At 43.5% G+C, this 15,964-nt stretch overlaps 1 protein-coding gene across 1 annotated transcript; it reads left to right on the top strand.

The window, feature by feature from the left end:
- The first annotated feature begins 10,159 nt into the window (after positions 1-10,159).
- On the top strand, positions 10,160-11,896 carry LOC128114649 (sperm motility kinase-like). Its single transcript, XM_052744814.1, has one exon. The coding sequence runs from the start codon at positions 10,160-10,162 to the stop codon at positions 11,894-11,896; it is 1,737 nt and encodes a 578-aa protein (XP_052600774.1).
- The last annotated feature ends 4,068 nt before the right edge of the window (positions 11,897-15,964 follow it).

Below are 15,964 nucleotides of genomic sequence, written 5' to 3'. Positions count from 1 at the left end.
GGGGCCCCCAACTAGATCAGGCCCTCTAAATGGGTGAGACAATTGATTGGCTTGATCTGTTTGGAAGGCATCCAGGCAGTGGAACCGGGTCCTGTGCTCAGTGCATGAGTTGGCTGTTTGAAACCTGGGGCTTATGCAGGGTCGCTTGGCTCGGCCTGGGAGGAGGGGACTGGACCTGCCTGGACTGAGTCTACCAGGTTGATCTCAGTCCTCGGGGGAGGCTTTGCCATGGAGGAGGTTGGAATGGGGGGTGGGCTGGGGGAAGGGGAAGGGGGCGGGAGGGGGGGAGAACAAGGGAATCCATGGCTGATATGTAGAACTGAACTGTATTGTAAAATAAAATAAAATTAAAAAAAAAGAAAAAAATACATGTGTGTGCAATTGTGTATGATAGATATGAAGTTATACCATTTGAGGTGATAATGCTACCTGCAAGAGTCATAGCCTAACAAAAACACCTGGGCCAGATATGAGAAACTTTTTGTTGAGTTGGTGAACAGGGGAGTCTAAGAGACTCTCAAATCAGGACAGGCCATTGCTGCTGTCCTTGGTTGCCTCTCAGATTCAAGGTCAGACCCTTTTAGTGAAGATACCATGTGCTTCAGAAACAGGAATTGGAGGAATTGAGGTCTAACTGACCTGAAAGCCTCCCTCCATGAGTACTGCCCTTCATAGTATGGGAGGGTGTTATGTAAACTGACAAGGTGGAGGAGAAATCTGTTGCCATATCCAGCTGCAAATCTATGAACTGCAAAAGTGAATGGGTCTGCAAGATAACTGTAATAGTGGCATTTTTATTTGGACAAAGCAATAAGTTCCTAAAGAATATATGTCTGGTACTATAAACCTAGACAACTAACCTTGGATGGAGAAGTCATGAACCAGCTTGTATAAGAGAGCTACTACTTCCATTTCCTAAACCAATGTAGTATCTAACTGTATTCCAAATGCATAACCTTGTACAAACAGATAATTGTAGCAATTGACCTTCATCAAAAGAGCTTCCTTTTTAAATATGAGACTATTATAGAGACTCACAGCTGGTCAAAATGCAGAGAAGTGACTATGCCGTGCTAAGTCTAGACTGATGAATCTGCAATTGTGTCTTTCATGGGACAGGTAAGCTCTGCCTCTCAATAATGTGGTTACATATGCAAGAGAAACCAGATAGCAGCAGTTCACATGCAAATGTGGACAGGGACAATTCCACATGGACACCACTAGAAGAAGAGTTACAGGTTGTCAGTACCTGCTGAGAGAAGAAGTGTCAGTCTCCTCCAAGGACAAACTCCCACATAGGATGTTCAGTCCCCAGTGGTCCGCCCTGGACACAGGGACAAACGAACAAAGCTAATTGGACTCAGTAGATTATATATACATGTGTGTATGTATATGCACAAACCACACATATACATGCATGTGACTCTTTAAAGAGATCATAATTTTCGGAGGCACAAGGGGGAAGGGAGTTGGTAGGAGAGATTGAGATGCAGTCTTCATGTGAGAAGTTCTCAAAAACCACATGAGAGCTTGTTTGGAGGTTCTAGCATGTTGGTAAAATAGTTATGCATTAGATATCTTTTGAAATGTAAATACAGACTGATGTAATTATTGTTGTAAGATATAAAAATAAACTCTGTGGCCCTGGGAAAGTAGAAGAGAGATATAAAGAAAAGAGTTATACACTGCCTTCCAAGCTCAGTAAATAATAAATATTCTTAGAGACTCAGAAAAAGATTCAAAAAAAAAACCCACATGAGAACAACAGCCCTTAAAGGACCTAGTTCAGGTTGGGCAGGGATGCTGAGGAAATGTAAAAACTGCATCCAGGAATTTGAGGACTAGTTCGCCAAGTGATTGACAGTGTTTTCCCAAAGTACAAGAAAACACACGAATGGAATAACTTTTGGAAGTTGCTACAACTGAGAAATAGAAATTTCTGAATTAAAATGACCCATCACAAAAGCAGTGCAAGGAATGGGGAAATCGGTGAGGAAAATAATGGATTGGTTTGGTAATGTTTTGTATTGTTTTAATTTTAGGCTATTGATAACAAGTATAGACATGACAAGCCATGGCTAGTTGATGATGCAACTTTTGAATTTACAAAGTAAATGTTTTAACATAGACCTCAACACTGGCATTAAGGAAGACAGGGACTCTTAAGGAAAAAAGGTCTGCACGCACTCAAGACATGGATACTGCATTCTTCAGAGAGCCTGGATTTTTGTTTCAGACTCTTAGTTCTTTGAAGACAGGAATTCCTGAAAGCCTGTTGATGCTCCATTTAGGCATGATCACAAGTCAATTGTTCACATATATTGACCAATGAACCTTTCACTCAGGACAGACTAGAAACAGAGACCAAACCCCAATCTGACCCCAATCTGACCCAATCAAACCAAGTCTATTTTCACAACTAGAAGGAGACCCTTGAAGGGAAGAGGTGTGGGGAGATACGGAGGAGCTGGGGTGTCCCTGCAGAAAAGGCATAGAACAAGCAAAGACTTCTGCTCTATCCCTGCTCTCTCTCACAGGACCCCCACCTGCAGTCCAGGTGAGCACCAAATCACAATAGGGCAGACACCAGTCACATGACTTCAACCTGACCAATGAGAGTCCTGACTGGCTATCCAATCTGATTGGCTCAGTTCTGTACATTGTCACCAATCAGGTCACAGATTAGGATGCACAGCACGAGTTGGGTGGCTAAGAGACAGTTGGTGCCGGTCTTGTGATGTTGAAGGCAGAGCTTTCACAACAAGGACACCAGTGGCGGAGGCAGTGTGCACAAACAGTGCATTAAGCCGCGAATTTGGAAAAGGATTCCTGATCTACTGAAGCAACACCAGGTACTGCTTGATTGGCAGCTGTCTCCCGGAACTATTATGCTTTCATGGGACCCACACTGTTCTCTTTGTCAAAACTACTTTGGAGTGCAGATTAGGCCACCAGATCTTGTTCCTACTGGGTGGCTAATCAGGAACCCAAGCCTGGATTTGGAACCACCTTGGATTCTGTGCATCACTCTTTAGTCTGAAGAGTCTGTAGTGGCTGAGACATTCAGGCTCCTTCCCAGGACACTGTGGACCATCCCATGGAGACCACTGTCCCATTCCATGTCCTTACTGGCCTGTCTATGTTCCCTCAAATTTACCTTTGGAGACTGACATGTCACACATCACATAGTCATATTCATTTGCAACAGTTTTCCATCAAAAGATTAAATTTTATTCTTGGAGCTAGGGGCTTTTTGCCTGTCTCCTCTTCATATGTTTTATTTGTCAATTTTTTTATTTAAAATTTGTTTTCATTTCACATACCAACCCCAGTTCCCCCTCCCTCCCCTTCTCCCACCTTCCCCCACCTCTCCCCCATCCCACACCCATGTGCTTCTGAGAGGGGGTAAGGCCTCCTTTTGGCATACCAAGTTGAGGCAAGACAAAGGCCCTCCCTGCGGCATCACTGCTGAGCAAGTTATCCCACCATAGGGAATGGGTTCCAAATAGCCAGTTCAGGCATCTGGGATAAGTCCCGGTCCCAGTGCCAGGGGCCCCACCAACAAATCAAGTCAAACAACTGTCACCCACATTCAGAGGACCTAGTTCAGTTCCCAGTAGCTCCAGTCAGGTGTCTCTGTGATTTTCCCCATCAAGAGCTTGACCCCTGCCCTGCTCATATAATCCTTCCTCCCTCTCTTCAACTGATCTCTAGATCAGCCCAGTGCTTGGCTGTGGATCTCTGCATCTGCTTCCATCAGTTAATGGATATAGGTTCTATGATGACAGTTAGGGTGGTCACCAATCTGAGTATGGGGAAGGCCAATTCAGGCACCCCCTCCACTACTGCTAGGAGTCTTAGCTGGGGTCATCCTTGTGGGTTCCTGGGAGTTTCCCTAGCACCAGATTTCTCCCTTACCCCATAATGGTTCCCTTTGTGAAGGTAACTCTGTCTTTACTCTCCCTCTTTGTCCCTCCCCCAACTCATCCATCTGGATCCCTCATGTTCCCATCCTCCATCCCCTTCCTCCTAATTCCCTCCCAGTTTACCCAGGAGATCTTAACTGTTTTCTCTTCCTAGGGCCCTCCATTCGTGTCTCTCTTAAGGTCCTCCTTTTTACCTAGCTTCTCTGGGGTTGTGGATTGTAGTCTGACTATCCTTTGCTTTGCATCTAATATACACTTATGAGTGAGTACATATCATGTTTGTCTTTCTGGGTCTGGGTTACCTCACTCAGGATTACATTGACAGATTTTTGTATGTTGAATCATCCCTGCATCTCTGGGATAAAGCCTACTTGATCATGGTGGATGATTTTTTGATGTGTTCTTGGGTTCAGTTTGCCAGTATTTCATTGAATATTTTTGCATCAGGGTTCATGAGGGAGACTGGTCTATAATCCTCTTCTTTGTTGCATCGTTGTGTGGTTTGGGTATCAGGGCATCTGTACCCTTTCAAAAACAGTTTGAGGTCAGGCGGCAGTGGCACACGCCTTTAATCCCAGCACTCAGGAGGCAGAGCCAGGCAGATTTCTGTGAGTTCGAGGCCAGCCTGGTCTACAGAGCAAGATCTATGACAGGCACCAAAACTACACAGAGAAACCCTTAGGGGTTGTAGATCTATTTAACTTGTTTATCTGGTCTTGATGACCTGAAGATTCTCTGGATTTTCAGTGTCTGTTGTTATATCCCCCTTTTCATTTCTGATTTTGTTAATCTGGATATTCTCTCTCTGCCTTTTGGTTAGTTTGGATAAGGGTTTGTCTATCTTGTTGATTTTCTCGAAGAACCAACTCTATATTTCACTGATTCTTTGTATTGTTCTCTTTGTTTCTATTTTATTGAGTTCAGCCCTCAGTTTGATTATTTCCTGGCATCTATTCCTCCTGGGTGAGTTTGCCTCTTTTTGTTCTAGAACTTTTCAGGTGTGCTGTTAAGTCGCTAGTGTGAGATTTCTCCATGTTCTTTATGTAGGCACTTAATGTTGTGAACTTTCCTCTTAGCACTGCTTTCATACTGTCCCATAAATTTGGGTATGTTGTGCATTCATTTTCACTGAATTCTAGGAAGTCTTTAATTTCTTTCTTTATTTCTTCCTTTACCCAGTGGTGATTCAGTTGAGCATTATTCAATTTCTATGAGTTTGCAGGCTTTTTTTTTGTGTTGTTGTTGAATTCTTACTTTAAGCCATGGTGATTCAATTAAGATACCAGGAGTTATTCCAATTTTTTGTATCTGTTGAGTTTTGCTTTGTTATTGAGTATTTGGTCAGTTTTAGAGAAGGATCCATGAGGTGCTGAGAAGAACATGTATTTTGTGTTTGGGTGAAATGTTCTCTAGATGTCTGTTAAGTCCATTTGAGTCATAACATCTGTTGTTTCCCTTATTTCTCTGTTAAGTTTCAGTCTGGAAGATTTATCCAGTGGTGAGTGTGGGGTGTTGAAGTCTCTCACTATTAGTGTGTGGGATTTGATATCTGATTTGAGCTTTAGTAATGTTTCTTTTACAAATGTGGGTGCTCTTGTATTTGGGGCATAAATGTTCAGAATGGAGACGTGTTCTTGATAGATTTTTCCATCAAGCAGTGGGTGGAGGAGTGGCACAGGACATTTACCCAGGGGCTAGGACCTAGAGAGGAGAGCTGCCCAGCCAGGTGCTCAAACACTCACCTCTTTCTCCCATAGGTGCAGGTGGGGCCTGTGGCTCCAGTGACAGCTGATGCAGCAGGGGAGGTTTGTGGATGGGCCTATGCTACCACCAGGTGGCTGGGGATGCAATGGGTCGGGGAGGGGCATAGGATGTGCGCCCCATCCCACCCCCCATGAGCTAGGATATAGAGAGCAAGGCTGTCCAGTCAGGAGTTCAGACACTCACCTCTTCCACCATTCAGGTGCAGGTGGGGCCTGTGGTTGCTGATGCAGCAGGGGATGGTTCTATTTGTCAAGTTTTATATTAAAATTGTCTGTCTGTTCTTCAGTGGTGAACTCATCTTGAGCATGAACATGGCCTCTTTTATGTGTTGTTGAACTTACTGGAAAGTTTCAAGTACTTTCATTAAGGATTGTTATATCTAGGTACATAAACTGTTGGCTTATAATTTCTGTTTATTTTACATTTAGGGTTATTTTGTTCTATTTATTTTGTTGGGTGTGTATTTTTCTGTCTGTGTCACAACATACTGCTGTGGATGGATGACTGATTGATAAATAAAACACTGATTGGCCAGTAGCCAGGTAGGAAGTATAGGCAGGACAAGGAGGGAGGAGAATTCTGGGAAGTGGAAGGCTGAGGCAGGGAGACGCTGTCAGCCCCCACAAGGAGAAGCACGATGTAAGATACCGGTAAGCCACGAGCCACGTGGCAAGGTATATATTTATAGAAATGGGTTAATTTAAGATATAAGAACAGATTGCAAGAAGCTTGCCACAGCCATACAGTTTATAAGTAATATAAGTCTCTGTGTGTTTACTTGGGGGACGCAAGTGGGAGAGATTTGTCCCAACTGCCGGCAGGCCGGGACACAGGAAAACTACAGCTACAACATACACACATGGAAGTAAGAGTACAACTTGTGGGAGTCAATTCTCTTTTCCCAACATGTGGGATCAAGGGAGGAAGCCCAGGTCATCAGGTCTGGCAGTAGGCTCCTGTAGACATTGTAGAACATGTTGCCAATTGTCTCTTCCCTTCTCACTTATTGAATAGTTGGAGGAATATTAGCAATAATTCTTTTTTAAAGTTGGGTAGAATTCAAAAATAAATACGTTCACATTAGTCTTTTATTTCTTTGTCATTTCATCATTGAAATCTTTTATACAGTGTGTTTTGATCATCTTCCCCTTGCTCAATTCCTCCCAGACCCTCCTCACCTCTCTACCCATCTTGTATTATAGTCTATCTCTTATCTATTTAAAAATTAAAACAAGAAGAACAAAAAAACAAAATAAGCAATAAAGGCCTATAGAATGCCTAAAGAAAGGAAAATGAGCCCAGTAGTGTGCCAAAATTCTATTGAGTTCATTTAGTGCTTGCCAATGATTCCAGGGCATGGGTCCTACCCAGAGGAGTGGTTAAGATACTCAGTAAGATTCTATTGGAGAAAAGTGATTCTTCCTTTGCCAGCAGGAAAAAGTTGCAGATGTCTCCTTGGTTAGGGATGGAACCCTGTTTCCATCTCCCCTTTTCAATACTAGAACCCCCATCTGGCTTGAACCTTTGTATACTAGTGTGTATTGCTACCATCTCTGTGAGTTCATGTGTTCATCAGTCTTGCTATATCTGAAATACACTGGTTTTGTTTGTTTGTTTGTTTCCTTATCTTTCTGCTTCCTCTTCCAAAAACCTCCTTGAACCTTAAGGCAAGGGTTTCATGAAGCCATCCCATTTAGGACTGCATATTACAAAGTCTCACACTCTCTCTACATTGTTGTGAGTCTCTGTGTTCCATCTCCTTGAAAAAGGGGTTTCACTGGTGAAGGCTGTTTGAGACTTTAATCTTTAGATACAGCAGTATGTCATCAAGAGTCATTTCATCACTGGGTTCCTTTAGCAGAATAATAGTATCTGGTTTTTGCCTAGGCCATGATCTATCTTAGTTTTTCAGTCACCTTAGCAGTATCAGGTATGGCTTCCATTCCTGCAGTGGGCCTTAAATCCAATCAGAAAGTAACTGGTTACTGTCATAGATTTGTGCCACTATTGTATTAATCCATTTTGCAAATAGGTCACATTTGTCCTAAGGTTTTGTAGCTGAATGATAGTGATGATTATCTTTCTCTTTCAGTAGAATACAGAGTACTTTCCAGTATCATGAATGTCAATCATGAATTGGTTATGAATCTTCTAGTTATGCACCAGTTCAACTTCTCCATGTTGGCTGACATACATGGGTCAGCAATAGGGCATAACAATAAGGTTGTGTGTAAGCAATAGTCTCAGCAGGAAATGTTAGCTCTGGGGGTTTCCATGGGGCCTTTTTACAGCTATGCAGCAAGATGGAACCCAATCATGTCACCGGACAAAAGCTGTTTTCTTGAGATTTTTTTCAATGAATATTTAATTATGTTTCTGATTAATGATCTAGTTAGGGTTTTATATATTTTCTTTCAGTTTTGGTAGTTTACACATGTTTATGAATTTGGCCATTTGCTGCAGTTTTACAATTCATGCCAGTATAGGTTTTCAAAAATACTTCCAAATGAAGGATCAGAGGAACCAGAGGGGTCAGGGACACCATGGGAACACAGCCCACAGAATCAATTGACTGGGACTCATGGGGGCTCACAGAGATCAGGGAGCCTGTAGGGGTTTGACCTACGTCCTCTGCATTTATGTTTTGGCTGACTACTTTGATGTTATTGTGGGATTCCTAGCAGTGGGAGTAGGTTAATCAATGACTCTTTTGCCTACTTAAGGGACCCTTTTACTCTTACTGGGTTGTCTTGTCCAGCCTTGATGTGACAATAAGTGCCTGGCCTATAATAGTATATTATGCCATGTTTGGTTGATGTCCCTGGGAAGCCTGCCCTTTTCTGAGGGGAGATGGAGGGAGAGTAGAACTGGAGAAGAGGGGAGGAGAGTCTGGGGAAGGTAAGAGAGGGAAAACTATGGTCAGATTGTAATATTTGAGAGAAGAATAAAAAATTATCTTCACTATTAAAAGAAATACAGATAAAAGTACTAGGAAACTTGAGCAATTGAAGTGAGAAAAGTGTTGACATTATTGACTCCTAAATAGCCTTTTTGGTATATCTCTACATAGAGAACAGAGAAACCTTTGGGATATTGCCTTCATACTTACCATGTTATCAGGAAACCTACTTGTTATACTTGCCCTTACAGAAACATTGTCAGATCTGAAAAAATAGAGAAGTAAAAGAAAATAATATAACTTGAATAATCATGTTTGAAATTATCAAAAACACTAAAAATTAAATTAAAAATAAGTTATAAATGTACATATGGTTTAAAATATATGATTGATATCATGGATTTCTAAGAAATGTTTCATAAATTGAGTTAGAGTAAAGCAAATGACTATTAACTAATAAAGAATGATATTCCTCATTAGAGACCACTTTTCAGTATAGCATTAACAAACACAATATCATCATATTCACCAAATTGTCTCAGAGTAAAATATACAATTTGGGAACAGGAAAAATATGTAAATTTGATGGAATAGACTGGTAGAGGATTACTTTAAAATGTGGTAATGGAAATTCTTTTTTGAAAATTGCATTCCTGACCCTCAGCATAATCTGCTAAATTATGCTTCCTTATTTTTCTAGTCCCTCTGATTTAGTTATTTCTCCAGGAACATTGATTCTATGCTACTATTTGTAGTCTATAATTTCATAAAGAAAGTATCTCAACTGTGAGTTCATGTGTTCATCAGTCCTGTTTTATCTGAAATACATTCTTTGTTTCCTTATCCTTCTGTATTCCTTTCCCTCAGCACAAGACAGCATCTGCTAAACTGTGCTTCATGCTTCTTTCTAGTCCCTCTGATTTATTTTTTTCTCCAGAAATATTGATTCTATGTTACCATTTGTAGTCTATCGTTTCATTAAGAAAGTATCCCAAGTGTTCATGATTATATGATTTCCATTGTTTCAGTGATTGGGAACTCAGTGGTGAACAAGGAAGCAAAATTTATTCCCAAGACTGCATATGAAATAGTTTGGTTTGCATAGATTTGACACATTTTATTGTCAAAAATATTGACAGAATAGGTACATCATGTCTATATCAAAATAAAACCACTTGTTGATTGACAAAAAAAAAACTTCCAATTGATTCTTTAGATTTTCGCCATTTTTGCTATAACAGCACCATAGCGTGCCTATAGATTTACACTGTCTCTTATACTTGATCACTTTTGGTAAGGTATCTGTTTTGTTCTTACTTTTCAATAATCAAGCCTTTCCTTTGGCATGTTCATTATTGTCCATTTTTTTAGGTTCAGTTCTAATCTTCAGAATGTTTACAAGGTAATTTTTGGGAGTTTAGTTTATTCTTATTCTTCTGTGACCCATAAGTTCACTGTAAGGTTGCTTCACATCCCTGACACTTCTCTATGTAGAAATTGAAAGCCATAAACTCTTCCCCTGGACCTACTTCTCATTGTTTTAATCTGGTTTTGTCCAGTTGGTGTTGCCATGGAAACCATCAAGAGACATAATAGCAAGACCAGAGAGGAGGTGACAATGCAGCTGGACCTGAAGGCCAGCACCTCTCAAGAGGAGAACCTTACAGATCATTACATCATACTCAGGACCCTTGGCAAAGGGACCTTTGCTGAGGTGAAGCTGGCCTGCCACCTCCACACAGAGGTGCAGGTTGCCATCAAGATCCTGGAAAGTGGTGAGAACACTGACCACAACAACAGAACTGAAGTCGACATCGTGAAGACGCTGGACCACCCAAACATCATCAAGGTGTTCCACATCATCAACTCCGAACAGCACACCTACATGGTGATGGAGCATGCTTCTCGGGGAGATCTGGTGAGCCATATTGAGAAAGTGGGCTGTCTGCAGGAGGAGCAGGCCCAGCACATCTTCACTCAGATTGTGTGTGCAGTTCACTACTGCCATAAGAATGGCATTGCACACAGGGACATCAAACTAGATAACATCCTGCTGGATGGCAAAGGAAACATCAAACTGTGTGACTTTGGCCTGGCCATCAGAGTCACCTCTGGGCAGAGGTCCAAGGGATTGTGTGGCACCCTTGAATATTGTGCTCCAGAACTATTCACTGACACAGAGTATGACGCAAGGGCGGTGGACATCTGGAGCATGGGAGTGGTTTTATATACGATGGTGACAGCGTGCTTCCCATTCAAAGCAAGGACCTATTCAGACATGAAGGAGGAGATGCTGAATCCCCGGTACTACATTCCTTCCACACTTTCTCAAAACATTGTAAACCTCATTGTGCAGTTACTCACTGTGATGCCTGAGCAGAGACCCAAGATAAGTGACATTAGGCAGCACCAGTGGTTCAAGGACAGAGAAGAATTTTGGAAAATCCCACTATCCTCAGAGACATACAATACCATCCCAAACCCCAGCCTTGTGGTGGCTATGTGGGGCATGGGCTACGATCCCAAGGATATTAGTAATTGTATACGTGAGAAAAAATTCAATAACATCATGGCCACGTACCTAATTTTAAAACACAAGTCAGCCCAGGACCACACTAACTATGCTGTGAAGCCTATGCAGGCCTGTGTTGCCATGTCACCAGTAGATGCTCTCACTTCCCTTCTTCCTCAGAGGAGACTGAGGAGTGAGCCTTCCCTTCACACCTTTGCCTTGCTGGATGAACACCTGATGCAGGATGAGAAGAGATCATGGAAGAAGGGGAGCAGACGCCTGAGCATGCCTACCATCCTGGGCTTCCAGCAGAAGGGGGATAACCCTCCCCACCCAGTCCCCAAGGATTCTCCTGAGGTTACTCACCTCATGAACACTTTAACAGTAGATAGCTTGAATTGCAAGGGACTGTTCTCAAGATGCCCATTCTCTGAGGGCATTTCTTCTGCACAGTACTTGTCCTGGGAGGCACCCCAGGAAATGAACACCCTAAAGAATTGCTCATACACTCAGAGGAAACCATCTGTAAAGAAGTACAGGGAGGCACCTCAGGGTGTGACCACCACTGCCACCCATGGAACCCAGAGGTCTTCCCTTCAGGCAACATTCAAAAACAACTTTGAAGCTGTCCCTCCTGAAGGTAAAACTGCACCTTCTGCCAGCATTCTATCTCAAGGCTGGAAAAGGGTTAAGAAGAGAATTGGGAACTGGGTGAGACTCCTGTGCTGCTGCCTTTCTAAGAAGAAAGTGGTACCACTGGAAGTGGAGAGCAGTGCAGGTACACACATGCAGTGACATGGGGTGCCCAGGATGCACTTCTGTGTTTCTTTTTTTTTTTTAATTTTATTTATTTATTATGTATGCAGTGTTCAGCCTGCAGGCTAGAAGAGGGCACCAGATCTCACTACAGATGGTTGTGAGCCACCATGTGGTTGCTGGAACTTGAACTCAGGACCTCTGGAAGAGCAGTCAGTGCTCTTAACCTCTGAGCCATTTCTCCAGCCCACTTCTGTGTTTCTTAATCCAAATATTTTCTAATGTTCATTGCAACCAACACAGGATAATTATAGGTATGCAGATTAGCAAATCTGGTTTCCAAAGGAACAGTCCCACAGCACCACCACCATTAACAGGAAATTGTTTAGCTGAAGGTGGACAGCAGAGCATGAGAAGCAGAGATTGCAGAGGCAGCCAGAATGAGTTGGCTAAAGGAGGAAAGAATTAGATTGGATCGAAGGTTTCGGGGAAGAAACACCAAAGGCCAAGAAAGAGGAAGAGGCGAGGAGCCACTTGAAAATGGATGGTCCAGGAGGATATAAGAGTCAAGACTACATATTATATGTTTCAAAGATCCTAAGACCGTGCCTTCCATATGTCATCATTATCTTTTGAAGTGATAAGCCTCTTTGCAGGTTCAGACATTGGGTAGGAATTTTCCTGGTGTGACTGAGACAGCCAAAGTGGGAGCCTTGCCGAAGTCCAGATGGCAGTGTGTCCACTTACCCTGGAGAAAGAAGTTCAGCACAGGAGGAGGTAAGCCATCTACCACAGGTTTTACCATAGGAACCCATCATTAACAAGGGATCTGTCCCAGGGCTGGCCTTCCATAGCATCTTTTTCAGAGGGGAGCCTTGTGCCAAAACCCCACCCAAAGGTGCCCATGAATTAGAAGCCCCTAGGGCCAGTCTTCAAGGACATACTACGGCAATACTTATTCATCTGTCTCCCCTTCAAGGTCAGGTCCAAGGGAGATGTTTCTTCACACTGGGGCAGAGGTGAATCTCCTCCTCCCGCTTCTTCCCTCCCTGCTGTTGTGTTTGCAGCCTGCCTATGTCCCTTTGTCCCTCTCATCACAAGGGACACAGTCCCCCTGCATGCTGGTTCAGTCTTGCTGTTGGTGAAGGAACCTTACTGTGGGCTGTTTATCAGATCCATATTTGTCTCCTAACAGGAAAGTGACAGCAAGCTAGAAGGAAATGGGTATCACTGTGGATGGAATGCTGGAATGTTGCTCCACTTTGGAAGGTGGGTATTGCTTGCCTGTCCTGGGGCACAGTGGACACATGACTTAGTGAGCAGTTTGGGAACTACATTTTATTCTGATCCCGTATCACAGGTCAGACCTAGACAGAGCCTTGTTGACCATAGAATTGGGGCATTCAGCCAGGCTGTCTCCTCGGGCATCCTCCTGTGAAAGCTGTCTTTGGTGGTACTGTGGAGGACCTCCAGGCAGATCACTACTTTCAGCCATTAAGAGTGGACACTCAGAGACTTCGGTGGTGGTGCACGCCTTTAATCCCAGCACTCGGGAGGCAGAGACAGGCGGATCTCTGTAAGATAGAGGCCAGCCTGGTCTACAAAGCGAGATTCAGGACAGGCACCAAAGCTACATAGAGAAACCTTGTCTCAAAAAAACAAACAAACAAAAAAAAAAAAGAGTGGACACTCAGAAGGGACTGAATGCCAGGGCTCATCTGTAGGTCTCACATGGCTGAGGGCAGCACTGAGACCACTAAGTTTGGTCCTGTTGTAGGAGAGAACTTTCTGAGATCTGGTCTAGCCTTGACACTGGTCTATAGACAAATAAGCATGAGGCTGCCAAAGCTAGCATTTTTCAATTCCAGGTAGAGTGGTCATTGAGCTCATGATGCAGAGGACCTAAGGTGCAGGGAGAGACAACAAATGCATGTATTCAGAGGGATCTTGGGATAACTTGGGGCAAGTAGAACATCCCTTCCCTGTGATGCTCTGTCCCCAAACCATTATGGAGGAGCAGTCTGTGGAGAAGAGGGTAAATATCTTCTTAAACCTATATAGGAAGACTAGCATTCTCCCACTGGCCAGCTTCTTAGACTGTAATGGGCTGAAGAACCATGAGCACAGGGTGCACACAGCCTTGCAAGGAAAACCAACCCAGAAACACTGAGCTTCTTGCTTATGTGGCCACAGCTTTTCTACATCAGTGGGATGTTTCAGTCTTTATGCACTTCACTAAAGCTAAGGCCTGGGAAGGGAGACTTGGGTGCTGGAGGCAGGCTAGTGAATCCCAGGACTACAGCCCAAGAGAATAACTGTGGCTCCAGACCCAGGTGATGATCTCTAAGGAGGCAAATCTCAGTATGAACAGATGTGAAGTTTATTTCTTCTTGTACTGAGAATTGCATTGAATCTGATGGGGATTTTGTGTGTCCCTGCTACTTAGGGAGGCATGTTGCTACCGTTAGCCTTTTACCTGAGAGAAGAGAAGTCAGCTGAGGACCAGGCCCCCATATATATATATATCACCTCCCCATTTCACTGTCTGTCTGCTGGATGGAGCAGGAGCAGATGCAATCAGTACCAGTTACTTGTAGCAGGACCTTCACACACATCATCCCAAAACTGTGCTCGGGTCTCCACCTCACAGTGGACAAATCTGAGTCCTTGGGATGCTCTTTGGGACATAGCATGTTTATTGAAACACTGCTTAAATTCTGCCCAGTGGGCCATTGACCCACCACGATGACCAGTTTGGTCCACCCGGGTGACTTTGAGGTTCATGGTCACCCCTAGATTTCTCATTTGCCATGCTTTCTCTCCTACCATCTGCAGGTTCTTTGGACATGTTCTATTACTGAAGCTTATTTTCACCAAGTATGTATCCTGTCTGGTGTAGACAAGTGTAAGTGAGGTGGGGTTCAGGAAGTAGAGTGCCTGTGTTTAGACATGATGCTAGAGAACTGCTTTTCCTTCTTTGTTTCCAGAGCCGGACCCTGAAAGTAGCAGGGCAGCCATAAGAAATCATTCCCTGCAGCCAGAGGTCCCTGAAGGGACCCTAATGATGTTGGCCTAGGGAAGGTCACATTGAAATACAATGGGCATTATTATACCCGCCTCAATAGTCCCTAAGTTCCACTAAAAGTAAACCTGCCATTATCTGCCAAGGCAGCAGGTATTACGCTTGTGGAATGTGGAACTCTCAGCCAGCGTCTTCATTGGTTTAAATTGTTTCTCTTATAGGTGTCTGGTCACATCCTGAAACATATACCCAGAGAATTCCTGACCTGAAACATGCACACTCAGTCCTAGTGCTAAAGATGGAGGAGAGAACACCCCACTTCCCTTCTTAAGAAAACCAGCAGGTCATTTCCTGAGCTCTAGAGGAGCTGCCTCAGGAGGACACGCTGTGGAGGGCAAGGAAATGGTTTCTGTTCCAGCATCCAACAACAGACCACCACCCCCAATTGTCAGCAAGATCTGGGGACAACAGGAGGATCCCCTTGTGAAAGCCTCCCGGTGGGTGTGTTACTGTGGAATCTCTGTCTCACTTTGATGCTGTGTGTATGTTTGACATTGTAGAATGGTCAAGTAAGCCTCTTTGTCCTCACAGATGACCCAGGAAACCTGCCTGAGCAAATCAAGAAAGTGCCTCAGGAGAATCTTGGAAAGGGAATGTTCATCTCTGCATGGCCTCTAGATTGGATTGCCTGAGAAGGGCAGTGTCCAGGGACCCTCTTTTCCAGGCCATCAATAACTTGAGATGGTGCACATGAAGTCATCCACTTGTACTGTATCTCATTGGTGTTGCATAGAAACAATGTACAAACAAACAAACACTGAAGTTCTGAAGTAGAATTCCAACTGAGTTTATCCTAATTGACATTCAAAACACTTTGGGATGGCTGAGAAAAATCCAAAGGAATATAAACTCTCAGACACCCCTGTTCTTCACTGTTCTTAAGGTGACAGATCTTTTCTTGTATAGAACCAGTAAAATGCCAATCCTATGCCCAAACACCAACTCTAACAACCAACTGGATCTAATCCTACAAGAGACCACAGAGGGCAGAAATGATTCCTCCGGACCCTGCACCTCTGGTCCCA

Source organism: Peromyscus californicus, unplaced genomic scaffold (genome assembly GCF_007827085.1).
Source record: "Peromyscus californicus insignis strain IS unplaced genomic scaffold, ASM782708v3 Scaffold_19__1_contigs__length_69161282, whole genome shotgun sequence".
NCBI lineage: Eukaryota > Metazoa > Chordata > Mammalia > Rodentia > Cricetidae > Peromyscus > Peromyscus californicus.
Note: the sequence above shows the minus strand (reverse complement) of the source record. Positions and strands in the feature narration are given on the sequence as shown.